This window comes from Pseudopipra pipra, chromosome 4, assembly GCF_036250125.1.
Source record: "Pseudopipra pipra isolate bDixPip1 chromosome 4, bDixPip1.hap1, whole genome shotgun sequence".
Taxonomy (NCBI): domain Eukaryota; kingdom Metazoa; phylum Chordata; class Aves; order Passeriformes; family Pipridae; genus Pseudopipra; species Pseudopipra pipra.
In genome coordinates, this window is record NC_087552.1 from 60458844 (window position 1) to 60482667 (window position 23824).

The 23824-nt window shown below is 34.9% G+C and overlaps 1 protein-coding gene across 5 annotated transcripts in view; it reads left to right on the forward strand.

Moving 5' to 3' along the window:
- Positions 1-23824, forward strand: part of TAPT1 (transmembrane anterior posterior transformation 1) — a 50232-nt gene that overhangs the window by 7613 nt on the left and 18795 nt on the right. For 3 of the 5 annotated variants that reach the window (XM_064653156.1, XM_064653158.1, XM_064653159.1), the window contains 6 exons: positions 1518-1636; positions 6370-6393; positions 14277-14439; positions 18233-18368; positions 19197-19294; positions 19452-19521. In XM_064653156.1, coding sequence (XP_064509226.1) covers positions 1518-1636; positions 6370-6393; positions 14277-14439; positions 18233-18368; positions 19197-19294; positions 19452-19521 — 610 coding nt within the window. Of the gene's footprint in view, positions 1-1517; positions 1637-5644; positions 5712-6369; positions 6394-14276; positions 14440-18232; positions 18369-19196; positions 19295-19451; positions 19522-23824 lie in introns of all 5 variants that reach the window. The other 2 variants (XM_064653160.1, XM_064653157.1) reach the window with 2 other exon arrangements.

Sequence of the window (23824 nt, forward strand, 5' to 3'; positions counted from 1 at the left end):
GCTTGGGTTAAGGAGTTAAAAAAAAAAAAAAAAGGTAAGTGTTCAGCTCTGTCATCCCCAGTGCTTGAAAATTCAGCACCTGGTTTAAAAGTTAGCAAAGAAATAGGTTGCTTAATAGCATATTAATGCACTGCATACGTTTATCCACCATTCATGTAACGCTGCTCCTGATAACTTTAAATGATAACTCTCTGCTGAAATTTTAGAATATGGTATTAGAGGCAAATGAGTGAATGTCAGGGAAGAGACCTTAATATCATGATGGTATTGAAATATTCTGCCACTGCAGAATTAGTTGAAATAATATTATCAGGGAAAGTAACAACTTAGGCACAGTGCTGTTGTGCCCAAGCCAGTCCTCTTAATGTGGCTTACGGATAGATGCAGTGGAGTGCAGTCCGTAGGATTGCTGTCAAAGTTATAAGGATGCACAAGGAGTAAGAGTGAGAGAAGGGCACACATCAGTGATATGTAGCTCCTTGGACACTGATGTGGCTGTTGCACAAAGAAGGTATTTTGAAAGGCTTATGGGAGATAAAAGTAATTTGCTTGTACTTTGGTTTATACACACCCCACTACCCCAGTGTCTTCCTTTCTCATCAGCGGTACATACAACTTCCACATGTAAATGCATATCTGTCATGGACATTAGGCCTGCTTAGATGTTACTAGTCTTAATTGTGCAGTAAGATAAGCTTGCTTTTTTACATGATTATCCTTGAAAGAAAAAGTATTAGCTCCTGGTCTGACAGAAGTATAAAGGCATGTGCCTAGAATCCCATTCAGGTAGACTCATAGAATCATCCAAAGATCAGATGAAGAAGGAATGTCATGTGAAGAGAGTCTGGTATACAAGAGCTTTCAATTTGTAGAGTTTATGTCTAGTTTAATTATCGTAGAGTTGCTTGGCTTAGGGCTGTAGTGAAATGGCTTTAACTGTTTCTGTAAATTTAAGGATAAAGCACTTAAACAGAGGGCAATGGGAAATTTACCTCTTTCATAGTTTATATTCTTATATGAAAAAGATGAATATGCCGTGAAAGAGATCTACCAAACTGTAATTAGCTATGCAGTAGTAGAAAATTTACCAGGTAATAAAAAAATGGAGGGGGGCTAATACTGAAAACTGGCTGTGCACATTTACACACAGCTTTTTTCCTCTAAGGTTAAAACATGAATTTTTGTAACCTTAGAGGAAAGTCACCACTGGAAAATGAGCTACAATTATATCCAAGTGCAGTTCATCCATTAGATAAAGACTGAGTTCGGTGAGCTGTGAAAGTCTGCAAAAGCCTTTGCTGCTTGGACCTTGTGGTGCAGAATTTTTGCTGAATAGTCTTCAAAGTGCATAGCATGTTAATTTTTGTTACAGTTCAGCTGATTGAGCAAGTGAGAGTATTGTGCTTATTTGGTAAATTAGCCTTGCGCAATTGTATTTTTCATCAAATAATTCTTTATGAACTTTTGTAACCCTTTATAAACTACTAACATAATTCTGTTTTATTTTTGTAATTTAGTTGATGTTTTTTGGAATCTTTTTGTGCCTGGATGCTTTTCTCTATGTATTCACCCTGCTTCCTTTGAGAGTCTTTCTGGCAATGTTCCGGTTCATCACTTTGCCATGCTATGGTTTACGGTAAGTTGATTTAAGAGAAAGGTGTTGATACCCTTAAATAATGTTTCTCCATTTATGTGTGTGCTTCATTTTATTGCCTTTCTGTACCTTTTGAACTACTGATGACTTCTTCCACTGTAGAATAGAAGTTTTGGTCTAAACTAGCCAAAGCAAAGGTGTGTGTATGGGACTTTTAAGCTTTGCCACCAGTCACTAACTGTCATCATTGCTTCCTTCAGACACAACAGTTTGATAACAGCACCACTTAGGCATATTCAGGTTAGTAAAGGACAGAGATGTAACCTTACCTTACAGTTATGTTCTTTTATCTAACGTCTATTTGAACACTGTTTCAAAATTTCTAAGGCTGACTGACTTGGCCCATGTCTTTTGATAGACTTTTTGATATTGAAACAGAAGGTTTTTGGTGGTTTTGTTTGTTTGTTTGTTAACAATAAAAATTTTCCTTATTTTCATGGTAAACTTTGCCAAAAGGATCCCTGAATAAAATGTGTTCTTTTCTTTCCTTTGAAGAATCTTGGAGAGTAACTCTTAGAGAGGAAAACTAATCAGAATATTAAGAACTTTTAGATCTTAACTCCTTGCTTTCCTGTTCAGATCAATACTAAGAAGAAGTTGCTAATACATAGGATTTTTAGTTTGCCTTTCTGGCATAGGCATAAAAAATTGGATAGAATTAATTTCCTTCATAAAATTTGCTACTTTACAGTAAAGCTGATTTTGTAAGCCTTAAGTGCAGCTCAAAAGAAAAAGAGCATTTGTATTAGTGTTGTAATTTTTTTCCTGAATGAAGAAAGACTTCAGGGTTTTTATTCCAGGTTTCCCAAAACTTGATTTATGGTTACAGATTTTTTTATTTTTTTTTTTTAACTGAGTTGCTTGAATTAGTGTTATTAATATTGTCTTTTATATGTGAAGGGCTTTTAGATGCGTAGTTTACAAATGTACGTTCTTATTAGAGCAAATGCTAGTCTAGTTGCACAAGAAATTATAAAGTATAGTCTAAAGTTGAAATGTTTGTACTTTAGTGATGCTTAACATAGGCACTAGGTGGCAGTCTCTAATGTTTTATTGTGCTGTTATTTTTGAGCCCTCTCAGACTTTGATTAGATCAAAAGATTTTTCTTAGTTGTGTTAAAAAGTGACAGCTATTTGGTTTTAACCTGATGACAAGTCAAATTATGTGCCTATTTTTAGATATCCATGTGGATGGTATTGCTAAAATGTTAAAATTCAGGTAAATGTAACGGATTTTAATGTGTCATTTTGATCTTACTACTTTTTTTTTGTTCAAGAATGTTTTTCCTTGTCTATAAACTCAGTTTTGCTTTTGACAAAGAAGTTTTCTGCCCTTCTGAAATTATGATTAAAAATTTGAAAGACCAGTTGCTGGTTTTGGTAGTTGTTCAATATCCTGAAGCAAATGACGTTGAAAACACCGCACGCACTCACACATACGTGATGTGTGTATATGTAGTTACAGGAACCTGCAGTGTTAAAACTTAGTCTGCTTGCTTGACAGGATTTTTAGTCTGTGAGGCAGGGTAGAATCCAGTTTAATCTATTTAACTTGCCTGTGTTAACTTGAAAGTGTTACCAGGTAAGATGCAGTGAAAATGAGATGATCTTGAGTGAAGAAGGCTTTGTTTTTGTAACAACTGCTGAAGCGATTTCTTTTGTCACAGTTTCCTCCAATGTGTTTGGAATTTAGATCCCTAGAATCTCTTTACTTGTTCAGTACTTGAGGCTTTGTCTAATTCATTCATGTTGTAATGTTGGTGGCTTTTTACTGAAAGATTTAGAATTCATGTCTGTGATATCTAATGGAACTTTTTCAGATGTACTTACTTCCAAATATTCAGAGCCTGCACTTTGATTTTGGGGTTTTTTTTGTTGTTTTTCTGGTTATGCTATGTGATTTATTATGGCAAAAAATATTTGTGATTTTCTTGTAGCTTAGGAAATACATTTCTATTTGTTTGTAACAAACAAGTTCAATAGGTAAAGCACATTTGTAATTGCAAAAGGTACTTACAAAGCAGGTGGCTGTTTAGCTTGCTCTTTCTCACAAATATCAAATAAATGTTGACTAGTTGTTATTTGAACCTGCCACATCGTATTCCATTCTGTGTAGTAAATAAAAGTGCTCCTCCCTTCATCTTGACTTTTTTCTCAACATCTCAGTGAAATAATTGAGCAATGAGTGTTCTGTCTCCCTTTCAGTTTACTCTTCAGTTCATTTATTTCCTCATAATTCTATCTGCTCTTTTCAGTGTAGAAGAAGATTGTTACCCATTATTTCTATAAAACAATAAACCCACATTCTATGTAAATGGGCTAATTCCTGTCTGTGTTATATTGTGCAGAGTGCTTAAGTGGATGGGGCATGCTTAATAGCCTCTTCCACGGGTTTTAATATTCCATTTTACAGAGTTCTGAAAGGAAACAGAGTAATGTATCTTAAAGAAAGTGGTTTCCTTTTTCTGCCTGGACAGTGTAAGCGCTTCAGTTTGACTTTTGTTTTTCCTCATCACTTGATCTTTCCTTTTGAGCAGATTTAGTTTGGTGGTTTTGTGAGAGCTATATTGGTGCTAAATAAGCTGGTTTTTAGCAAGACTCTAAAACTTCTTCAGTCAGAAGAATCCAAGATTCTATCATTAAGTGAACTAAACTGCCGGTTAAATCACTGTGATCAAACTGGCAGAGGCTGAATCATCACATTGTGGTAGTTTTGGCAGGTGCAACTTCATTGTTTCTGTGCTTGTGCTCTTAAAAAATTAACAAACACTTCACAAAATTAAGTTACATCTTCTGAAATAAAAAAAAAATCAGTTTTACTGTATTTTCTTTTGAGTCATGAATTTTCCTAAATTACTCTCTTTAATCTTGTAAACTACTCTCATTTTATTAAAATATTCTTTGACAACATAAAAACACATACTTAGCTTTAACAACCAATCTAAGGTAGAGAGAGAAGTGGACCTGGTGGAATTGTCTTCCTAATTACAGTCCTTGGTGACAGGTTCCTAAAAATAGCTGTTTGTGGCTGACAGGTACAGTTTCCTTTTAAATGCAGATTTTTTTTTTTAATACCTCAGACCCAGAGATTCTGGGTAGAATAATATTGCTGCTTGTTTTGAAACTTTCATAGAGCTAACTAATTTTCGTTGAAAATATGTTGCACATCAATAAAAGGTCATATGGGAATATGGAAAAGCTCTTCTATATTATTTGTAAAACACCATGATATGAAAGCTAAAACTGTGTATTAGTGAAACTCTGATGGGACTCCCAGTTTAATTATCTTGAAGGCATTTTACATCATCTCCACAAAGCAAGTAAGGACTTGATAGGGAAAGTGAGACTTTTTTCTCCTCCAAATTCTCAAGAAAGTACAGTAGAAGATTTTTTTATATGTGAAGATTGAATGACAAGACCTTCACAGTTCTTCCATGTGGAAGTAGATATAGTTTATAAATACATGTTCTGCATTTTGCTTTTACTCTGCTCTCTGAAAGAAATTAATTTAGGTCCTGTCAGCAATAGCATCATTAACTTCAACTGTATTCTATGTAACTCTTAAAATTCCCATTGCCCTCCTAAGAATTCACAGATTTACATTTTTCAGTAGGAAATAAATAGAACAACATTATTTCAAGAAAGAAAGCATCTCAGAAAAAAAATAAAACACACTGGCATTCTTATTAGGACATTATTTCTTTGTTCATATTGTCAGATTATTAAATAGATTTGAACCTCTTTTGCACACTTATTCCCAAGCCTAATTTTTTTTTTTTTTGTGAAGGACTATAATGGTCACCTTAAGTTCATTGAGAAAGTAGTGCACCTGGCCACCAAAATGTGTAGCTTTCTACCAATCAAAAAAGGAAGGTGCATTCATTATTTTTGGTAGTGTACTCTCAGACCAAGTAGTCCTTTCTCCTCTCCATAGCAGTGCATAGTGTAGCAACATTACAACCTTCTCTTTCTTTCTTTCTTGTAAATCAGACCGAAGGGAAGAGCACTTTCACTTCCTTTATAGGATGGAATGTGGTGTCACAGGGATTCCTCCTTGGTGAGTAAATCCTGATTTTCTTTTTCCTTCTGTGCTGTCAGCCAAATTCACACATCTACCTGTAATCAGTAAAAAGACTGGTTACAAATAGCTAAATTAACCAATGTACTTCAAAGGAGAAAGCAACACTTAGTTTTAATAACCAACACACAAAATTGATTCAGTGCTGTTTGTAGTAGGTATATTTTCATATGTAACTTGCATCACTGTGGAAGTTGTGATGTTAGATTTAAAACATTTTTGCTTAAAGTGCCCACGGACCAGTTTGGCCCATTTTAAAATAGCATATGCTGGAAAAACTATAGCCCCTGCTGTACTTTAGTTTATAGTGCCTTAAGGTTTTTGATGTTTGTTCTAAGTACTGCTTCAATCAGGTTCATAGCTTTATTTTTGTGTGTACTTCAAGCAGGTATTTTTTTGTAATGCTTAACCTAAATTCTGGGGAGTCCTGAGAGTTCATTACCAGGTGTCGTAGTATTAGACTTGAAGATGATTCTGTGCATAATAAAATACAGCACTTCAGCAGTTTGTTTACTGACTTCAGTTATAGTTGATTCTGTTGTTAAAAAAATAAAAGCCTAATGAAAGCTTATTCTAGTTGTCACTTATTTGAAATCTCGTTTTTGTTTGTTTGTTTTTTTAATTTATTTTGAGACAGCTCTCATGGGGGCCTAACAGCAAGGTTGGTTTTGTTTCATTCTTAGCATGGTCTCGTGCTGTGTTGTGTGCATGTAGAGGCTTTTTATTGTTTAAGAAATGCAATGCCATCTAATCTTGGCAAACTGAGTTCTCAGTACCTTGGAATTCTTCATTTGGGACATATTTTTATTATCACAATTTTACAACAGTGAAGTCCTGGGTACTTTAAGATGTATCTCTTTGTAAAGCCTCAAACTGGATATTAGATTTGATCAAAATAGCTTTTCTTCCTGAAGCCAAATGAGCATAATTGTAGAATATTTCCAATGGATCACTTTGGACATTTTAAAAAGTTTTAGTGTGTAGTTATGTGGGCAAGTATACCCCTCAGACAAACTTGCTTGGATTTTTTATTTTCCCTGACATCTTTAGTTATGCTAACAGGAAAATATCCTGTTATGTGTTAATCTAATAATTTTTGTTAGTGCTTCATGTAAGATTAGAAATTTATGACACCACGGTTGATTAATGAAGGATACATTGGAGAATTGAGAGATTGATAAAGACTACAGGAAAAAAAATCCTACAAATAATATAATTAGAAAAGGTTTTCTGTAAAATACATGCTCAAACTTGTAACCTCAGTGCTAAAAGACTTCTTCAGTGCGTTATTAGCAGAACAATAAACCTGTATAAATGAAAAGGTTTTTTTCCGTGAAATAAAACAACATTTATAGAAACATTACTCTTATAATAAGTTTATAAATGTAAATGTTTATTTTTTATTAATATGAAAATATCTAAAGCATTATTACACTGTTACCATATTCATATCTTAAATTACTGTATCTATGACATCAGTATTGGAAATTTTGTCTGTGTTAACTTCAAAGGAGAGTAATCTAAATTATTTGGATGAGACTAAGCAGACTAAAAGAAGAGAACCATTTAAAATGCAATTAACTGTTCAGTTAAACAAGAAAAATATCTCGAATACCTGTTGGTTTAAAAAAAAAACAGCACAACAACCAAAACGCAAACAACCCTAAGGTGACTGGAAAACCATATATAATCAGACTAGTAAAGAATTGAGGAGCACCAGGAAGCCCGAAAGACAAAAATTAAGAAGTCGTATGACATCATATGACAGTCTGTGCATAGTTAAGTTTATAACAATATATTCAGAGTGCGTATGGGTTGGATGCTAAAGTAACTAAGTGCTCGGACAAGTGTACTTGTCTGCAGATTGCACAATATAGTGAAAACATTGTTCATTGTGCAGTGACAGTTGCTGAAAAGCATACGAGAAACAACTGTAGGGAGGAGGTTTTTTTATACAGCAGGAAGAAATTTCTCTTTGTCCAGGGTGCATTTCATGTTCCAAATGGTTTAACAACTTTAAATTCAATAAGCAAGGCTTGTTAAATACTTAACACACTGTCTTGTTTTTTTCAGAAATCACTCACTTAAACTTGTGCATTAGCTACTTGTGATTTTTAACATATTAAAGATAAATATTGGTAAACTGTGATTTTTTTTTCCTAATAATGCTCTGCTGAATGCTAAGTAACTTCAGTTGTACAGCTGTTGGAACAAAAAACGGCTTGATGGGGTAGATAACAATACACTGAAAGCCTTGAGCCATTTTGCTTCTTTAGTAAAGTACTGTGAAATCCATCGTGCTGTTCCATAGCAAACGTTACAGATCCAGTGGTATTAACCATCTGTGTAGTCATAGACCATGTGGATGATTGAACTTAATGGTTCTCAACCAGTAGATGGAGACAAAACTCTTATTACTATGTAAGATGAAGATCATGGCATTTTGAGTATAATACTAAATAGAGAGACCTTGAAAATTTCAGACAGAGGTAACTAGTTCCTTAAACTTTCACTTTATCTAGTGAGTTTGCTTACAAGGAACACTTGTTTTCCACACCAGATTTTTCTTCTATGGGTAGCTGTTTTATGTAGGTCTTGATAGGAGTTTGGCTGTATTTGTAAAAAAGTGGATTTTTTACAAGTATCACAAATCATGAAAAAAAGTAGGTTTTTTTGGTGGTGGTGGTGTTGTTCCTAAAATTTGTAAAAGAAATTTGTGGGTGGCTAGGATATTTGGTAGCTTTCTAATGTGATAGCATTTTAATTAATTTTATAGAATAGCAAAGTAATGCTTCCTAACTAGTTATAAGGAAAGTTGCTTACTTTTAGCTTTATAAAGTGGGGGGACATGCATAGATCCAGTGGTTTTCAGAACAGGGGAAAGACATGGATTCACACTTTCTAAATGTGTCTCAAGGTGAACAAACCATAAACTGGAAAGTTTGAAGTATGAGTATTAAACCTTGATTTTTAGTATATTGTAAAAAGTAAATTTTTTCTGTAACAGACTGATTTTTCTAAATTTCTAGTTCTTGGTTGATGTCAGTCAGTGCATTGTATAAATTTTGCCATAATTTGACTTTTAACTGCTTTAAACACTGTATGATAAGTGCTCAACTTGGCACACTTCTCCTTTTGTTAAATGACTGGGCTGAAACAGAAACATGCTGTGGTGGAATGGGAAGGTATAGTGGTATGGCTTGCACATAACTTTCTTATGTTAAAATGAATAATAAGCTTGTATATGCCCTTAAGCATGCATTTCTGTGTTTGTATGATTTTGAGATGTAAGGCTTTGTTTTGTAGGAGATTTTCTGTCAATTAGTAGATGTAATGATAAATGTACCCAAAGGCTGAGGAGTTTCCACATCTTGTTAAGTACATGCCGTAGAACGTTGAAGTCTCTGTGTGGTTTTTTTTCTGTATTGCTAGTTAACATTACAGTGCAAGAGAGTTTATCTGTAGAGAAATGCTTGGATTTTCACTCTGAATTCAGCAGATTGAAAGATCATCTTGTGTTTAAAAGTTTGGGGTATTCAGTGGTAGCAACAGTGTAGCAATATAAGATTTTATGTAGTGGGCAATAGAATGGATAAGCCTTACTCTTTACTATTAAGGTACTTTGCTGTTAGAGGAAGTTTTAAAATTTGATTTGTTGATAGTCTATGCTGTACAGTTAATGTGGAAACCTGAGACTTAGCATAATGAAACCACTTGTAAAATTCTGTTAAGAGCATCTCAGAGAGCATGACTTAGAAGGTTGTACAGTATCCTGCTCTGAGTTATCACAGTAGCTCAGTAATGGCTAATTCTTACAACTTGGGTTCCTACTTTCAGGTGAGATATTAAAATTATCAGCACTATGCTGTATTTTTCTTTTTTGTTTTTTGGCCTTTGTGTAGCTACCACTAGCAGCTTTTATCTTTGTTTCTTTGAGATTCTGTAGTACTCATGGTGTGGATGACTGCAACAGTATGAATTTGTGTGTTATATTAATCATGAAGTCTGATTAATTAGTGCTTAAGATGTTCTGAAAGTACTTTTTCAGTGTTGGTACTGAGTAGTTACTAAAGACAATAAATAGAAACATATTGAAAAAAATGAATGCAGAAAATATAGCACGTGAAATGGGTGGGCTAGGATGTTATGACAGGCATAAAATCATATCAGCCTGTGTGTGTTTATATGTATTAAATAGCTTAATGCAAAGGATAGGAATGATTTGTAACAAATACAGATTGGACCAATGTGAGCCTGATCATATAGGAAAACTGCAACATTCAGTTCTCACTGAACACTGACTATATCATTTCATAACTGCAGGCTTTGCAGTCAGTTCTGTATATTTGCTGAAAGGTGATAAATTATTAGACTTTATTAATTTATTTGATTTTCTTGTCTTTGTAGGAAATAATTATCCCTATTCCATATTATATTCAGAACCACACCTCGAAATCCTTTTGTAAATGTTATTAACCAGAGTGCAAAAGGATTCTGCTACGATAAAAATGCTTCTGTGGACTTATACAGTAGACATAGTTAATCTCAGTCAGAAGCATGTTAGTTGTACACCATAGATTACTTGTCTAGTCAATATGAAGGGGTCTTTCTTATTGTGCAACGAAAGAACACTGAAATATATTTTAAATGCTAGAATCTTCTTACTCTTCTCACTTTCTAGAAGGCAGTTTTCTGTAGTCAGCCTTTGCAGTAATCCCTTGTGCTGACTAGGGGGTAGAGATGCTGACAACTCTTCTGTCATCAAACAGAGGAAGTTTGAAACAGAGAGGATATTTTTGTGACTGAGATGTTGTGGTTTAATCTAAGTAACTAAGTAACACACAGCCACTCACTCACTCCATCCCCCACCCGTGGGGAGGAGAACTGGAAAGAAAAGGTAAACCTCGTGGGTTGAGATAAGAACAATTTAATAATTGAAACAAAATATGCTAATAATAATACTAATTATTATGCTGGTAATAATAATTGTAATGATAAGAACTTGAGGGAGAGAGAGCAACAGAACCTAAAAGAAACAGGTGATACGCAACACAGTTGCCCATCAGTCTCTGACTGGTACCAACCAGTCCCTGAACAGCAGTGGGTCCCCTTCTGGTAACTCACTCAGTTTATATCCTGGCTGTGATGCTCTGTGGTATGGAATATCCCTTTGGCCAGTTTGGGACATCCTGTTCTGGCTGTGCTCCAGCCCAGCTTTCTGTACAGCTCCTCACTAGCAGAGCATGAGACACTGAGGAGTCCTGGACTCAGGGTAAACACTTCTTAGCAACAACCAAAAGATCAGTGTGTTATCAACATTATTCTCATACTAAATCAAAAAAACACAGCACTGTACCAGCTACTAAGAAGAAAAGGCACTCTGTCCCAGCCAATACCAGGCCTACTGTGTTTTGAAGAAATTGTCACAGCATTGATGTTGGACAGTGTGGATGAGAAGCACAAGAAGTTATGTACGACTTTGAATAGAACATTAACAGATTGTATTTTTAATTAAAATGTCAGAAAAAAATTGTTTACTTCAGTTTTTTTTCCTAGACATACACACTACTGAGAAGTTAAATCCAAGTCACTCTGAGAGTTAGGACAAGAAGACTGCAAGTTGTGCCAGAGGTCATGTAGATCAGATATTAGGAAAAATTTCTTCACCAAAAGAGTTGTCAAGCATTGGAACAGGCTGCTCAGGGAAGTGGTGGAATCACAGTCTCTAGAGGTATTTAAAAGATGTGTTGACCATGATTTAGTGGTGGACTTGGCAGTTAATAGTTGGACTTGATTAACTGAAAGGTCTTTTCCAACCTAAATGATTCTAAAATTCTCTAAAAATGGTATTTGAATGTAATCTGTTCTACAAGTTTAATTCCTGTAAGGCATCAGCAATCAAGAGTAGTTGAACTGCCTCTTTAGGGCAGCCTTTGAATTGAATCTTTCCAGTGTAGATGATGCTGTGTGCAAGTTTGTATGGAACTTCATACAGTGTTAGCCTGCAGAGTTGAGACCACCTTTAGAAGAGCAGCTGTGCTCTTGATTGTATGTAGTCTGTTTTCAGAGTTTGTATTCCCCTGTGATGGTTACTGTCTGCATTTACATTGGCTTCTCCTGAATTGGTTTCACTTGAGTGAGTGTAGTCATACAGATGAAAATCGACACAAGCAGAAGAGTGATAGAGTACAGAACATCTGTGACTCGTGACTGTAGTGGTGGTTGAGCATCTTTGATGTTACTTGTAAGCCAGAAAACCTTTGGCATGATATTTTCAGTCTGTATTGATTTGTGGACATCAAAGCATTTTCCTGTGAGAATCTTTCTGACTGCTTCAGAAGATTCATAAACAGATTCTCCTTACTGGTGCATTTCAGTAAGACACCATCCTATCACTGAAATTGGTACCTTGCCAAACTTTTAAAATATAGGCTTTTGAAGTGAGTGTCTCTTTTGCTAGTCAGGTACTGCTCACTGCTTCTCTAGTGATAAAGAAATTGTTGGCTGGGAAGTATGAGGATGCTAATTTTCTAAGTAACAAATTCTGATTCTCTTTTTCGCGTGCTAAGACCTGGCGTTACTGTGGTGGAGTAGGAGTACCTTTACCACTTTATCCCAGTCTGTGTTGCAGAGTTTGAGTGTTGTCTGTAGACTTGTACTGAAATGACTGAGTACACTTTCAAAATGAAAGTAGGTTGGAGAAAAAGGAACATGCTGTGTTACTCAGCATATGAATGGTAATCATAATCATGAGCTTGCTTAAATGTCATACACATTTCAATATATGCTATTATATTTTAATAAGTATAACCATTTAAAGTCAGATGTAGTTAAATAAGGCAGTAAATTTTCAAAATGTGATTTTGCAGGTTGGAGTGCATTTTTGGGGGGAGGTGTGTCATGCAAAGACATAGTCATAGGTTTTCAAGCAGTGGGCAAAACATACACTTTCAGTTTTCTGTAAGTTTTTTAATTAGTATTTTCAGTTAAAACTCAGTTTGGAGGGTGGGGAAAGGAAGAAGGTTCACTGAGGCTTTTTCTCAAGGACTTTGTCTGAAATAAGTGGTGTGGATATTGTTACTGGATGACTTCTGAAAGCAGGAAAGTGTCTCTTACAGAGAGAAAGCCACTCTAAGCAGTTCTCGTACGCTGGACCAGGTTGAATTCTATTATTCAGAATATAATTAATTTTAATACAGTTTATGCAGTAAAAAGTGAAAGGAGCAGTTGCTCCTTGTTCAGAGTCTAATACTGTAAATCTGAGAGTTCTGGAAACTTTCTTGCTCATACTCCTAGCAAACGCATGATCTATTTACCCATATAATAATATAATAGCAATGTAATGCAAAAATGTCTTCAGGGCCTTTTTCTTTGAATGGAAGACAACAAAGAAACACTAAGTATAACACTCCAGTTCTGATAATATATTTAAATAAAAAGAGTGAAGTAGCAGGGATTTTTGTCTTGTCCCCAGGGTCTGTAGAATTTCTTGACTCCCAGAAGTCGCAAGTAACTGTTTGGATGGGGTTTTTTTATAAATAGTGTAAATTCTTACAAACTAACTCTACTTTTTTTTTCTAAACATCTTGTCAGTTTATGAGAACACTGTCTAATTTCTGGATAACCTACTGATTTAAGAATACAGAAATGGAAAATTCGTAACTTGCATTCTGCTAATTGGTTCCAACTTTTATGAAACATTAACTTCTGTAAAAACCTTTCAGGGTATATAAAGAATATATATAATAGAAATTATTTCCTCCATTTTTTTATATTTAATTGTCAGCCTTTTGATTTCATTTGAAGGCTTTTTAACTGCTTTGCATCCTGTTCATACTAAACTAAGTAAATAGACAAGTAAATACTGCCTTGCAATTTCATATGTGTATGGCTACTGTTGGGGCAATTGAGGTAAAGCTGTTTTCTTCCTCTAATTCTAGTTTATAGGAAGAAATTATGTAATGATTCCTTTAGTCTCCTGGGTTACTCGTGGGACTGTGGATAGAAAACTTCTGCATTGGTTCATGACCAACCTCAAGCTCTGATGTCAAATTGTTTGCATTTACTGCTGCAGAGCTTAGAGCTTGAAGATACAGAATTATGTTTACAACCTATTCCTCAGCATCTGGTTCATTAGACTGAAATTGAAGATGACAACTTCATTTCTTTTTGGTCATAGCAAATACAGCTTCTGTAACTGAGGAAGTCAAAATCATAAATATGATTGGCTGGAAGAGGGAAGGTAAATTAGAAACCAAAGGGCATGCATACAGAAGGTTCTTAATAACCGGGAGTTCTTAATAAATACACCGTTTTAACTAAAGGGTTGTGGCAGATAAGAGGATGTGATCCTGTTCATGAGTGTGATCTATAAATGTGTATCATGATCATGGATTGAAGTGAGGGTCAGAGGAAGGGGCAGTAATTAACCACATTAAAATATATCCTTGATTAATGGCTTCTGTAAATTCCTGTTGACTTGGTAACACTTGTATTTTGTGGGTACATGACATTTAGTGGAACTTTTTGCCCTTTGTATTTCAGTGATAGGCGTTTGCTACAACCTGCTCAGGTATGTGACATTCTCAAAGGAGTTATATTGGTCATCTGCTACTTCATGATGCACTATGTTGACTACTCTATGATGTATCATCTGATAAGGGGACAGTCTGTCATAAAGCTCTACATCATCTATAACATGCTTGAGGTAAGAATGTTGGTATCAGAATATGAAGCATGCCTTTTTCAGACTATCTAAAATGTTGTGTTACGGTGTTGGTCCTTAGAATGTGGCATATCTGGTACTCTCAGAAATGTGCACATACCCATGATAATAAGCCTAGATGCAGTGAAACAGGCAGGTTTGTGAAAAATAAGTTTTTAGAATCTGTTTCCAATTGCCTGCTTTCTGGAGCTTGTTAATCAATTCCACAGCATGAAACTTGAGAAATGGAAATAAAAGATGTGTCTTAGGAAATGCAAGATAGTGAATGAGGTTTTGAACTCACTGAGCAAAGTAGAAACTGTTGATTTGAAATAGTTATAAGATCCCAAGAGAGAGAGCAGAGAAGGAAGATAGTAGAAAACATGGAATTTGGTTTTTTATCCATCATTATGGAAATACAGCTTTCATTGTATGCAAGGACACATGTTACTGCTTAACCTGTCTGAGTCCTGGCTAGCAGACTTAAGCCTGAGTACATAAGCAATAAGTTGAATGAATGTAGTGACACAAGAAAAGGAAATTCTCTATCAAGAGGCAAGATAAAGAGAAATTCTGGTGAAAAAATAGTTTCTGTTTAATTATTAATGTAAAGCATGAGATTTTTAATTGCACTTCTATGATCAATGATTCACAAAGTAAATAATGTTCTCATAGCTACAATCTTATCTCCATCCTGCAAATATAGAACATAGTAGGAATACAACCTCTTAAAAAGGACTCACTCAAGGCTTTGTACACAAAAGTTACTCTGCTAGGATTCTGGGATCTCTGAATGACATTAATCCTTGTTTGAACATCTGTTGTACCTTTGTTTGAAGACTGTTAAAATAGGGTTACACTCTGCTAAATCTCAATATGTTATCTAAAGACACTTGTTGTTTCTTCATAAAATACGAAAATATTGCATAAATAAAACACTTTGTTGTCATAAGTGAAATAAATATCATACAAGCCACCTCAGTTGTTTATTCATAGGTTTTTATTTTCCTTTGATTTTAGATTTGCTGAAAAATATGTACAAATATTAAATTAGCACTGAGTTACTATATGGATTTTAATTGTGTGGGGTAATACTTATCCATATGTAGTTCCATAATTGATGAGAGATTATCACTTACTAAATGAATCCATGTGCTCAAAATAGTAATTTCTCTTTATTTCAAGACTACTTCAAGTAGTGCTATACTCTCTCATCTTACCAAATAATTTGAAGCGATACTACAGTATTTGCTGTGAATTGGAAGCCACGTGCCATTCCATTTTGAATGAAGAGTTGAATTATTTTGCTATATTTAGCAGAATCAAAAGCATGTATCTCAACTAAGAAAAGTGCTGCATGAGTGTTTCTTTTAGGAAAGAGAAAAATCTATTACCACTCATGGTTATTAGAAAAATTATATTAGACTTTGAAGCTGGAAACAGTATTTAACTACCATAGTGTCTCATGAAACCAAACATGCCAAGCAGAGGGCATGTTTTTAAGGGGCTTTTTTACTATGGCAGCTTGCAGCAGTATTGGCAGAAAATGTTCATGGGATCCCACTGAAAGACTTCGTTGATAGTTAGCTTTCAACAGTTTGAATATTGGCTTGCTTAGACTGCTTTGGTGATTTTTATTAAAAGTCTTTGCCATTGATGCAAGCAATGCTTTTTAAGGAACTGCTAATGTACTTTTTTAAGCAATATGCTTTACATTTTTTCACAAGTTTTCAGAATAGGAAGATCTTTTTAATTTAGTGAAATCACTGAGCAACAGAGATGTTTACAATGTCCTAATGTTTTCGGCTGTTGGCAAGTCCAGGGAATATTGTCCTGGACAGATATGAGGAATGCAAAATCTTCAAATTATGTGCTGAATGCTCCCAACAGACAGCCTGAGGGGAGCATTCAGCACATTTGGCTTAAATGACACTTTTCTTTTTTAGATTCAGACCCACCGGCTCCTGCTCCTTGTGAAGCCCCAGTGTGCGTTATGATGGTGACAGCACTCACCATGGAATTCTGCTGGAGCCTGGAGCCGGCATATAGGGTTTAGGTAAGTCATATTTGGAAAAGCAAGCAACAATATATTGTGGTGGGTTTTAATATTTTCTATCCTTTCAGCTAAGAAACAAGGACTGTTTAAATAGCAATGAAACAAAAGCCACCATTTTATCTATTAAAACCCTCACAATATTGTGGACAAAAAAATTACCAAACTCTAAGCATTCTGTAGTTAGTGTTACTACACCAGGTGTAATTATTCAATGGGTCATCACAATGAGCAGGAACCAAATCATGCAGATCACACTAATTTACAAAATCTAAAAGCCGAAAACAATGCCACTGTAAATATCTCTTGAACTGATCAGATTTATGATTTCATCAGCTCATGGTTTTGTTCATTCTATTTCATAGGTGATACTTGGTAGTATATTTTATAGTTTACTTGAAACATCCTGTAAAATTTTATTTTAGTTCAGCTTTCATATTTTAGGAAACTTCATTTAATAAATGTTTCTTGAATAAGTATGACTTCACTCACTTTGGTATCTTTACCTTGAGAACTCTTAATTTAAAAAGTCAGGAAATGATCCCGAGTCTAGGTTTATTTGTGTTGTGCCAAGAACTTACTTTCTTTTTAGTAGATATGGTTCAACATTTGAAGGTACATTATGCACCTAGTCCTCTGTTGCTACATGTTGTTTTAATGTGTCCAAAATTGTTGTCTTACAGAAAGACACTAGGAGAAAATATTGTCTTGAATAAGTAGAGGTAGTTTTTCAACTACCTCTATTTTAACTGTTTCCATTTGGTTGAATTAGTAAGCAATGAGAGATAGCTCTTTTTTCTAGCCTTGTGATACCAAATTTAAATTTTGAAGTGTTGTTTTTGTTGCCCTGTGCAGCTTAGTTTTAAAATTACTGAACTGCAGTGTATAGACAGAGAAAACCTCTTTCTTTGTAATGATATTCAGTTTTACCTGCTTGATGATGATGAAGTGTTGAGAACTGGTGGAACTCTCTGTGACCTTTCTTGCTGTGGTATTAAATTACAAGTTAAAATGCTGTGCATACGTTTTCTATCTTTAGAATTACTGCTAGGAGGTTTTTTTCCTACTTAGGTGTATATTCTTTAGATTACACTTCAGGTGTTTATTGGGTTTTTTTCCAAACTAATTTTCCCTTTTTGGCAGAATTTCAAGTACCTCTTGATCACTCGTTGTGTTACACTCCTTTTAATTTTGAATTCTGCTTTATGCAGATATTTGCATAAAGTATATACTTCAGTATACAGGGAACAGTGGAGCCAAGTCTAATTTCAATCCTTTTTGTACTTGTAAGCTGATATTCTTAGCCATGCATCTGAAATTAACTTTTCATTGGTTTTTTTTCCCCTATTAAACCCAGAGGAATGGGGAAGAACATTTATGATAGTTTGACACAACGTACATATTGCTTTATCAAAGGCTGAGGTTTGAGCTGCACTTGAATGTCTTTCAAGGAAGCATCTAAGATAACAACACAGGATTGTTTATCATAAATACTGTTGAAAAGGGATAGTAAATTTGAGAGGGAGAGTAAACTGCTGAGCATACAAAAGGAACAGTATCACTGTAAAATCCAGAAATGCAATAAATAAGAGATGAAAAGTGATAAATATGTGAAACTTTTTTTTAAATTGAGCTGTACTTACAATGGCATATTCAAGTGTTGGAGAGAAAAGTAGGTAGTGAAAGGCAGTAAAAAGTTGTTCTTGTTTAGGTGGCTGATCGTAAAAAGTTGTTCTTGTTTAGGTGGCTGATCGTCTGATTTCTTCATTTGGACAAGATATTTTGGATGCCCTTTATTGGACAGCTACAGAACCTAAGGAAAGAAAAAGAGCTCACATAGGTGTGATTCCTCACTTCTTCATGGCAGTGCTGTATGTCTGTATCCTTTTTCTGTGATAAATTGCACAATTTTCTAAAATAAATTGAGTAATTTCTCTGCATTATTTTATTTTAATACATTTGAAAAGTGATAGTATTCCTAAAGCAGTGTTCCTTTAGTTGCAAAGTAAAATTGCCAGTACTACCAGCTTTTAAAAAAATCCCTTCACAATGGTATACCACTGCAGTATTAGAGAGCTTTTTAAATACCTGTAGTAAAGGGAAAAACAGTGATTGGTACTTCATGGAAAATTTGATTTCTAATTTGTATTTGAGTATTTTGGGTCACGGAGTCTTGAAGACAGTGGGGTTTTGGTTTTTAGTGGAATGTAAATGCATCTAGCTTGAACATATTTTCTGGAAATGAAGGGATAAACTTGTGCATATTCAGGATGCAAATGTGCTTAGTGTGAAATAACCTTACAGTGAATTGGTGAAAATTATATCTCAAGTGATGCATAGTCCAGTAGTTAAGGTGATGAATTTAGAATTTTTGAACTTTTCTCTGTTTGCTCTGAAATCTTTAGACTAATTCTGAATCTTTTTACCTCAAATTTCTTTTCTTCAGATTGTATCACTGTTTCTCCTGACTAATGTCATTGGGTTCTTTTAGAACAAGAAAATTTAATTTAATTATTACATGCTACAAAGCACTGTGGGTATATTACATACGTGTAAGTATTGTCTTGCTGTAAGTCTGATTGTCATGGATATAGGAACTTTTTTGTTAAACTTTGGAAGCAAAAGAGGAAATTTGGGGTTTGGTGCTCTTCAGCACTGTTGTGCAGAAAAATTATTTCAAATATGCTTCCTTAACTCTGCTATCCAGTCCTGCATGCTATTCTTATTATGGTTCAAGCAACAACCCTTAATGTGGCCTTCAATTCCCACAATAAATCACTGCTTACCATCATGATGTCCAATAATGTAAGTTATGTAGCTTTATTATATAGCTACCCTAATTCATTTCAGCATCCTTTGTCTTTGTGTATCATATGTCTATTCACATATTATTTGATAATATGGTTTGGTTTTATCAGTTTTTCATCAATAAAAACTAACTAACTGTTTTTAAAAATTGCAGTTTGTTGAAATAAAAGGAAGTGTTTTCAAGAAGTTTGAGAAGAACAATCTTTTCCAAATGTCAAATAGCGGTATGTATAGCTGTGCTGATCAGGAGAAAATGTGAAGTGAGGCTCCTTTTTTAATTTATTCATGTATTTAATGTATTCAGTGTATTTAATATTCTTACTACAATTACTTTATCTTTGTGAATTTGGGTGTTCTGACTTGTATTCCTCATCACCCATATTACTGTTTGGTTCAGTAGGATGAAACTGATATTCCGCTTCGAAGAACATTGGTTTTCCTTCTAGTTTTTATTTGAGTTGCTAAAACAACCTATCGACTGAAACACCTGTGTGTGTGCTGAAATACCCATGCCTCCAAGTGTCTCAAGTCTTCTGATTTCAAAAAGTTGACTCTGCAGCGTGCTATGTTGGCAGTGATCTCAGAATGCATCTTGTTGGGCAGTTGTGAGGATGGATCTTGAAATACTTCCCCCCCATCCCTAAAAAAAAAACAAACAATCAACCAACGAATGTAACAATGAAGTAGCTGGCATATAAAGAAAATACTAGAGATGACTCTTTAAGTTTTGATGTGCTGTAAAAATAATAGCAGAGGGTACTTAGGAAACATGCTATGCTTCTGGCACTTACCTGTGTTGCTGCTTAGTATGAATTTTGGGAACTTGTACTCAGTGTGTCTCAGGAGGAAAAGCTGTTCAGGTATCCTCTGATGGGTTCTTTCTAATACTGATATCAGCCATCAGAAATATTTGTTGAATTCTGGGTTTTGAAGCTAATAGGAGAGATTGTGCTTTCAGGCTGTACTAGAGCTTCTTTGCTTGTACTGTTTTCATAGAATCATTGAATAGCCTGGGCTGGAAGGGACCTCAGAAATCATCTAGTTCCAACTCCTCTGCCATGGGCAGAGGCACCTTCCACTAAACCAGGTTGTCAAAGCCCCATCCAGCCTGTCCTTGAACACTTCCAGGAATGGGGCATCCACAGCTTCTCTGGTCACCATATTGCAGTGACTCACCACCCTCACACTGAAGAATTTCTTCCATATATCTGACTTAAATTTCCCCACTTTCATTTATAAAGATAAGCAAAGAAAATAGAATATACTTTTTCATTCCAGCTCATAGTTTTTAAGCTGGAGAACCCAAATGTGCCCTAGGTTAAAAAAAAAAAAATAAAGTAGCTACTTATTTAAAAACAGATGATTCAAATTTTTGTATCAATAGTTAAATTTTCAACAGGCTTGCATCAGGTTTTGAGTTCTGGCTGCTGAGGTGATTTTTTACATGCAAATGTTAAATGGCAATTGCTCTGTAGTTCTTTGGATGAAAGACTATTTACAAAAAAATCTTAAATATCACATAACAGAAAAATTAGCACTAAATTTTAATCTATCTCATAAAATTCTTAAAAACACAACAAAATAATCTTTACAGCTGGGTTGATAAGCTATTTATTCTATGCTAATAGTATTATTTTTGGTTCCAAGGTTTAATTACCTCTATTTTTGAAATTGAAGGTATTTAACTTTACAGTGAGAACACCTAAAAGTGATGTTTACTAAAATATTGACAGAAAATGTAGATGAGTTTTTTTAAATTTCCTTACTAATGCAGAAAATAGTTACAAGTATGCGCCTACCTCTGCTAAATAAAGGCAAGGCCTCTTTCTTCAGTTAAATGTTAAAATAAACAAGGGACTGATATTAAAAATGGCTAGTAATTTCCTCCATAAAAAGAAAAGTATAGCAATGTTTTATTGCTGGATATAATTATTGAAGACGCGTAACGGCAATATCAGGTCTCCTTTTATCAGCTGGTGGAAAAAGTGATGCCATTCATTATACCACATGGGGATGGAAGCAGTGAGTACCTACAAAGAAGAGTGCACAAAACAAGCTAATTTATTCCCTTCAAACAGATAAATTTTCCTGGAACACTTTTCAGTATGGTTATAAATAGCAGTGTTTTTCTTCTCACAGATAAATAACAGAAACAGGTTTTTAGTAGAGATTTTCACCTCTTTTGAACTTGAACAGATTTACTGCATCACATCTTCAGTAAGGATGGAACAGTATTGTTGATGTATTTGGATCACTTTAGTATCCCTTAAATGTGTTTTTTATGCAGCTGAAATAGTGATGTATCTTGTGTTGGCATGCTATGCCAATGCCATATCCTGCCCCTGGAACTCAGGCTAGGCTGGTCCTGTCAGCTGAGCTTCCAGTTAGGCTTTGGAGTGTGTCCTAGACACCATGTGCTTAAACTGCATGCCTGGACTGAAGTTAACTGAAAGAAAACACTAAGTATAAGCCCCCCCCACGTATTTCCTACCTTTCTCAGTTTCTTCCAGCTGTTTTCTCAGGTCTGCAATCTGCTGTAGGGCAGCAATGGCAGCGGCAGCTGATTCAGCTTAGATAGAATGAATTCCCTTTTGCATCCCCTTTTCTTGGGCTCTGCTCAAGATATTAGTGTTGTCAAACACGTTTTCAGTTCAATGAAAAGATACTGATTAGTATACAGTAGCTAAATTATAGTAATTCTTGAGGGCAATAATGCAAATCTTGTAGAGATATGAGGAATTTGTCACAAATAAGTGAAACTCCCATCTTATTTAATATGTTAATCAAAAGAAGAATATGATCTAGCAGAAAAGATAAGCAATAACCTCAAGAGTAGATACTGTGTTCAAGAGAAGTTGCTTCAAATAGAATTTTAAAGCAAGTAATCTTGTGAATAGAAGCATGAGAACAGAAATGAACTGTTGAAGTCGTACTTTCTAAGAAATGTCTTGTATCCCATGTTGAAATACCTCACAGAGCCTTGCCTGGCTCAAGCTGGTATGTAGTAAGACATCAGGAATTGAAGTGCCACCAAGCTAGGAGTTTAGATCTGGATATTGTGAAATCATTTTTACTTGGCGTTGTGCTCAGCATCACTTTGTGGACAGCAAGCTGATGTATACTATTTTCCCTAGTATTTCCATATCTAGACTTAGTGTCAGTGGAAACAGTGATCCTCCTCACCTTTGTATGGCCACTTAAAATTCTGCTGTAACAGCTAATTCACTAAAAGTTCAAGACTAAAAGAATTATGAATCATCTGCATAAAAACTAATTGAACAGGCCATGAGATATGCATTGGTTACGTTGTTATCTAATAAAACTGAACCTGTTATCTTTTAGGTGCAGAAGGTCAACAAAGACCTTGGGGCTTATATAGCTGCCTGAGACTGCAGCTGCAGCATCTGTGACTTCAGTCATGTCAGTCCCGCAGCTTTGATTGTCAGCTGCAGCAAAACTACTTCTGCATTGTCACCCTGACTTTCACTAGGAAATTCAGGTGCATCCAAGCCGTCTAAATTCTGTGACTGTCAGAAAAGACTTCTGTACAGAAGACAAAAAAAGTTTTGATTTGTTGTAGCAGGAAGAAGTATTTCCCTTAATTTAAGTAGTATATTCTCTTTTTTAAATAGTTATCTGTAAACTCATTTCATAGTGTCAGGATTAGTGAACAAGGAGACCAAAATTACAAAGAGAAGCTCTTTCATCATTGTGGAAAGCCCAGCATGCTACCTTCCTTTATGCTTTTAAATGTCTTATTTTAATTTCAAGCTGTGCTCTAAATTAAATTTTTTTTCACAAAATGCAATTGTACCTCATACAAAGAAGTACTTTAGGTGTAGTGCATTAGGTTATTTGCTTCAATTGGCTGTTAGGCTTGACTGTTTCCTGTTTTTTAAATCTCTTGTGTCAAAAATTTACTGTTTTTACTCTGAAGTCTTAGGAACTTCAGGTTTTTTCTTTATAATTTTGTATTCTTTTTTAATTCTGTTTTTCTGCTTTGTTCCCAATTTATCTGTCTCTTTGATTAAAATAGTGAATAGCCTTTATTTTTATCTTTGGTCTTTGGAATTCAAACTGCTTTCTTTTGTGGCTTTATGGTTTTTTTAATACCACTATTCTAATCCAGTTGTTCATTTTAAGGATGAGGGATTTGGGGGCAGGAGTACATTTGAGATCGGTGCCCCCTTGATGATTCTTTGTTCAGTCTTTGATCCTTTCTGATGCTCTGGTCACGTGTTAAGAGGTAGCTGTCACTAGAGCTACTTGGGATTTGCTGAGCTGTAAACCAAAAGATCTTGTTTCACTTTTTACATGTTACAATTTATAACCAGCTTGTGATCTAAACATATAAACACTGGGATTTACATGATAAAAATTATTTTTTTCCTTCTTGCTTCAGGATTCCTTCATGGTGTGCCAGGGAGTCTGAAAGGAAATAACTAGGTGTTCTAAAGACTGCCCCACTTCTATGTTTACCGCTTCTATTCATGTGACAACCCTCATAGGCATATGTGATTTATCCTA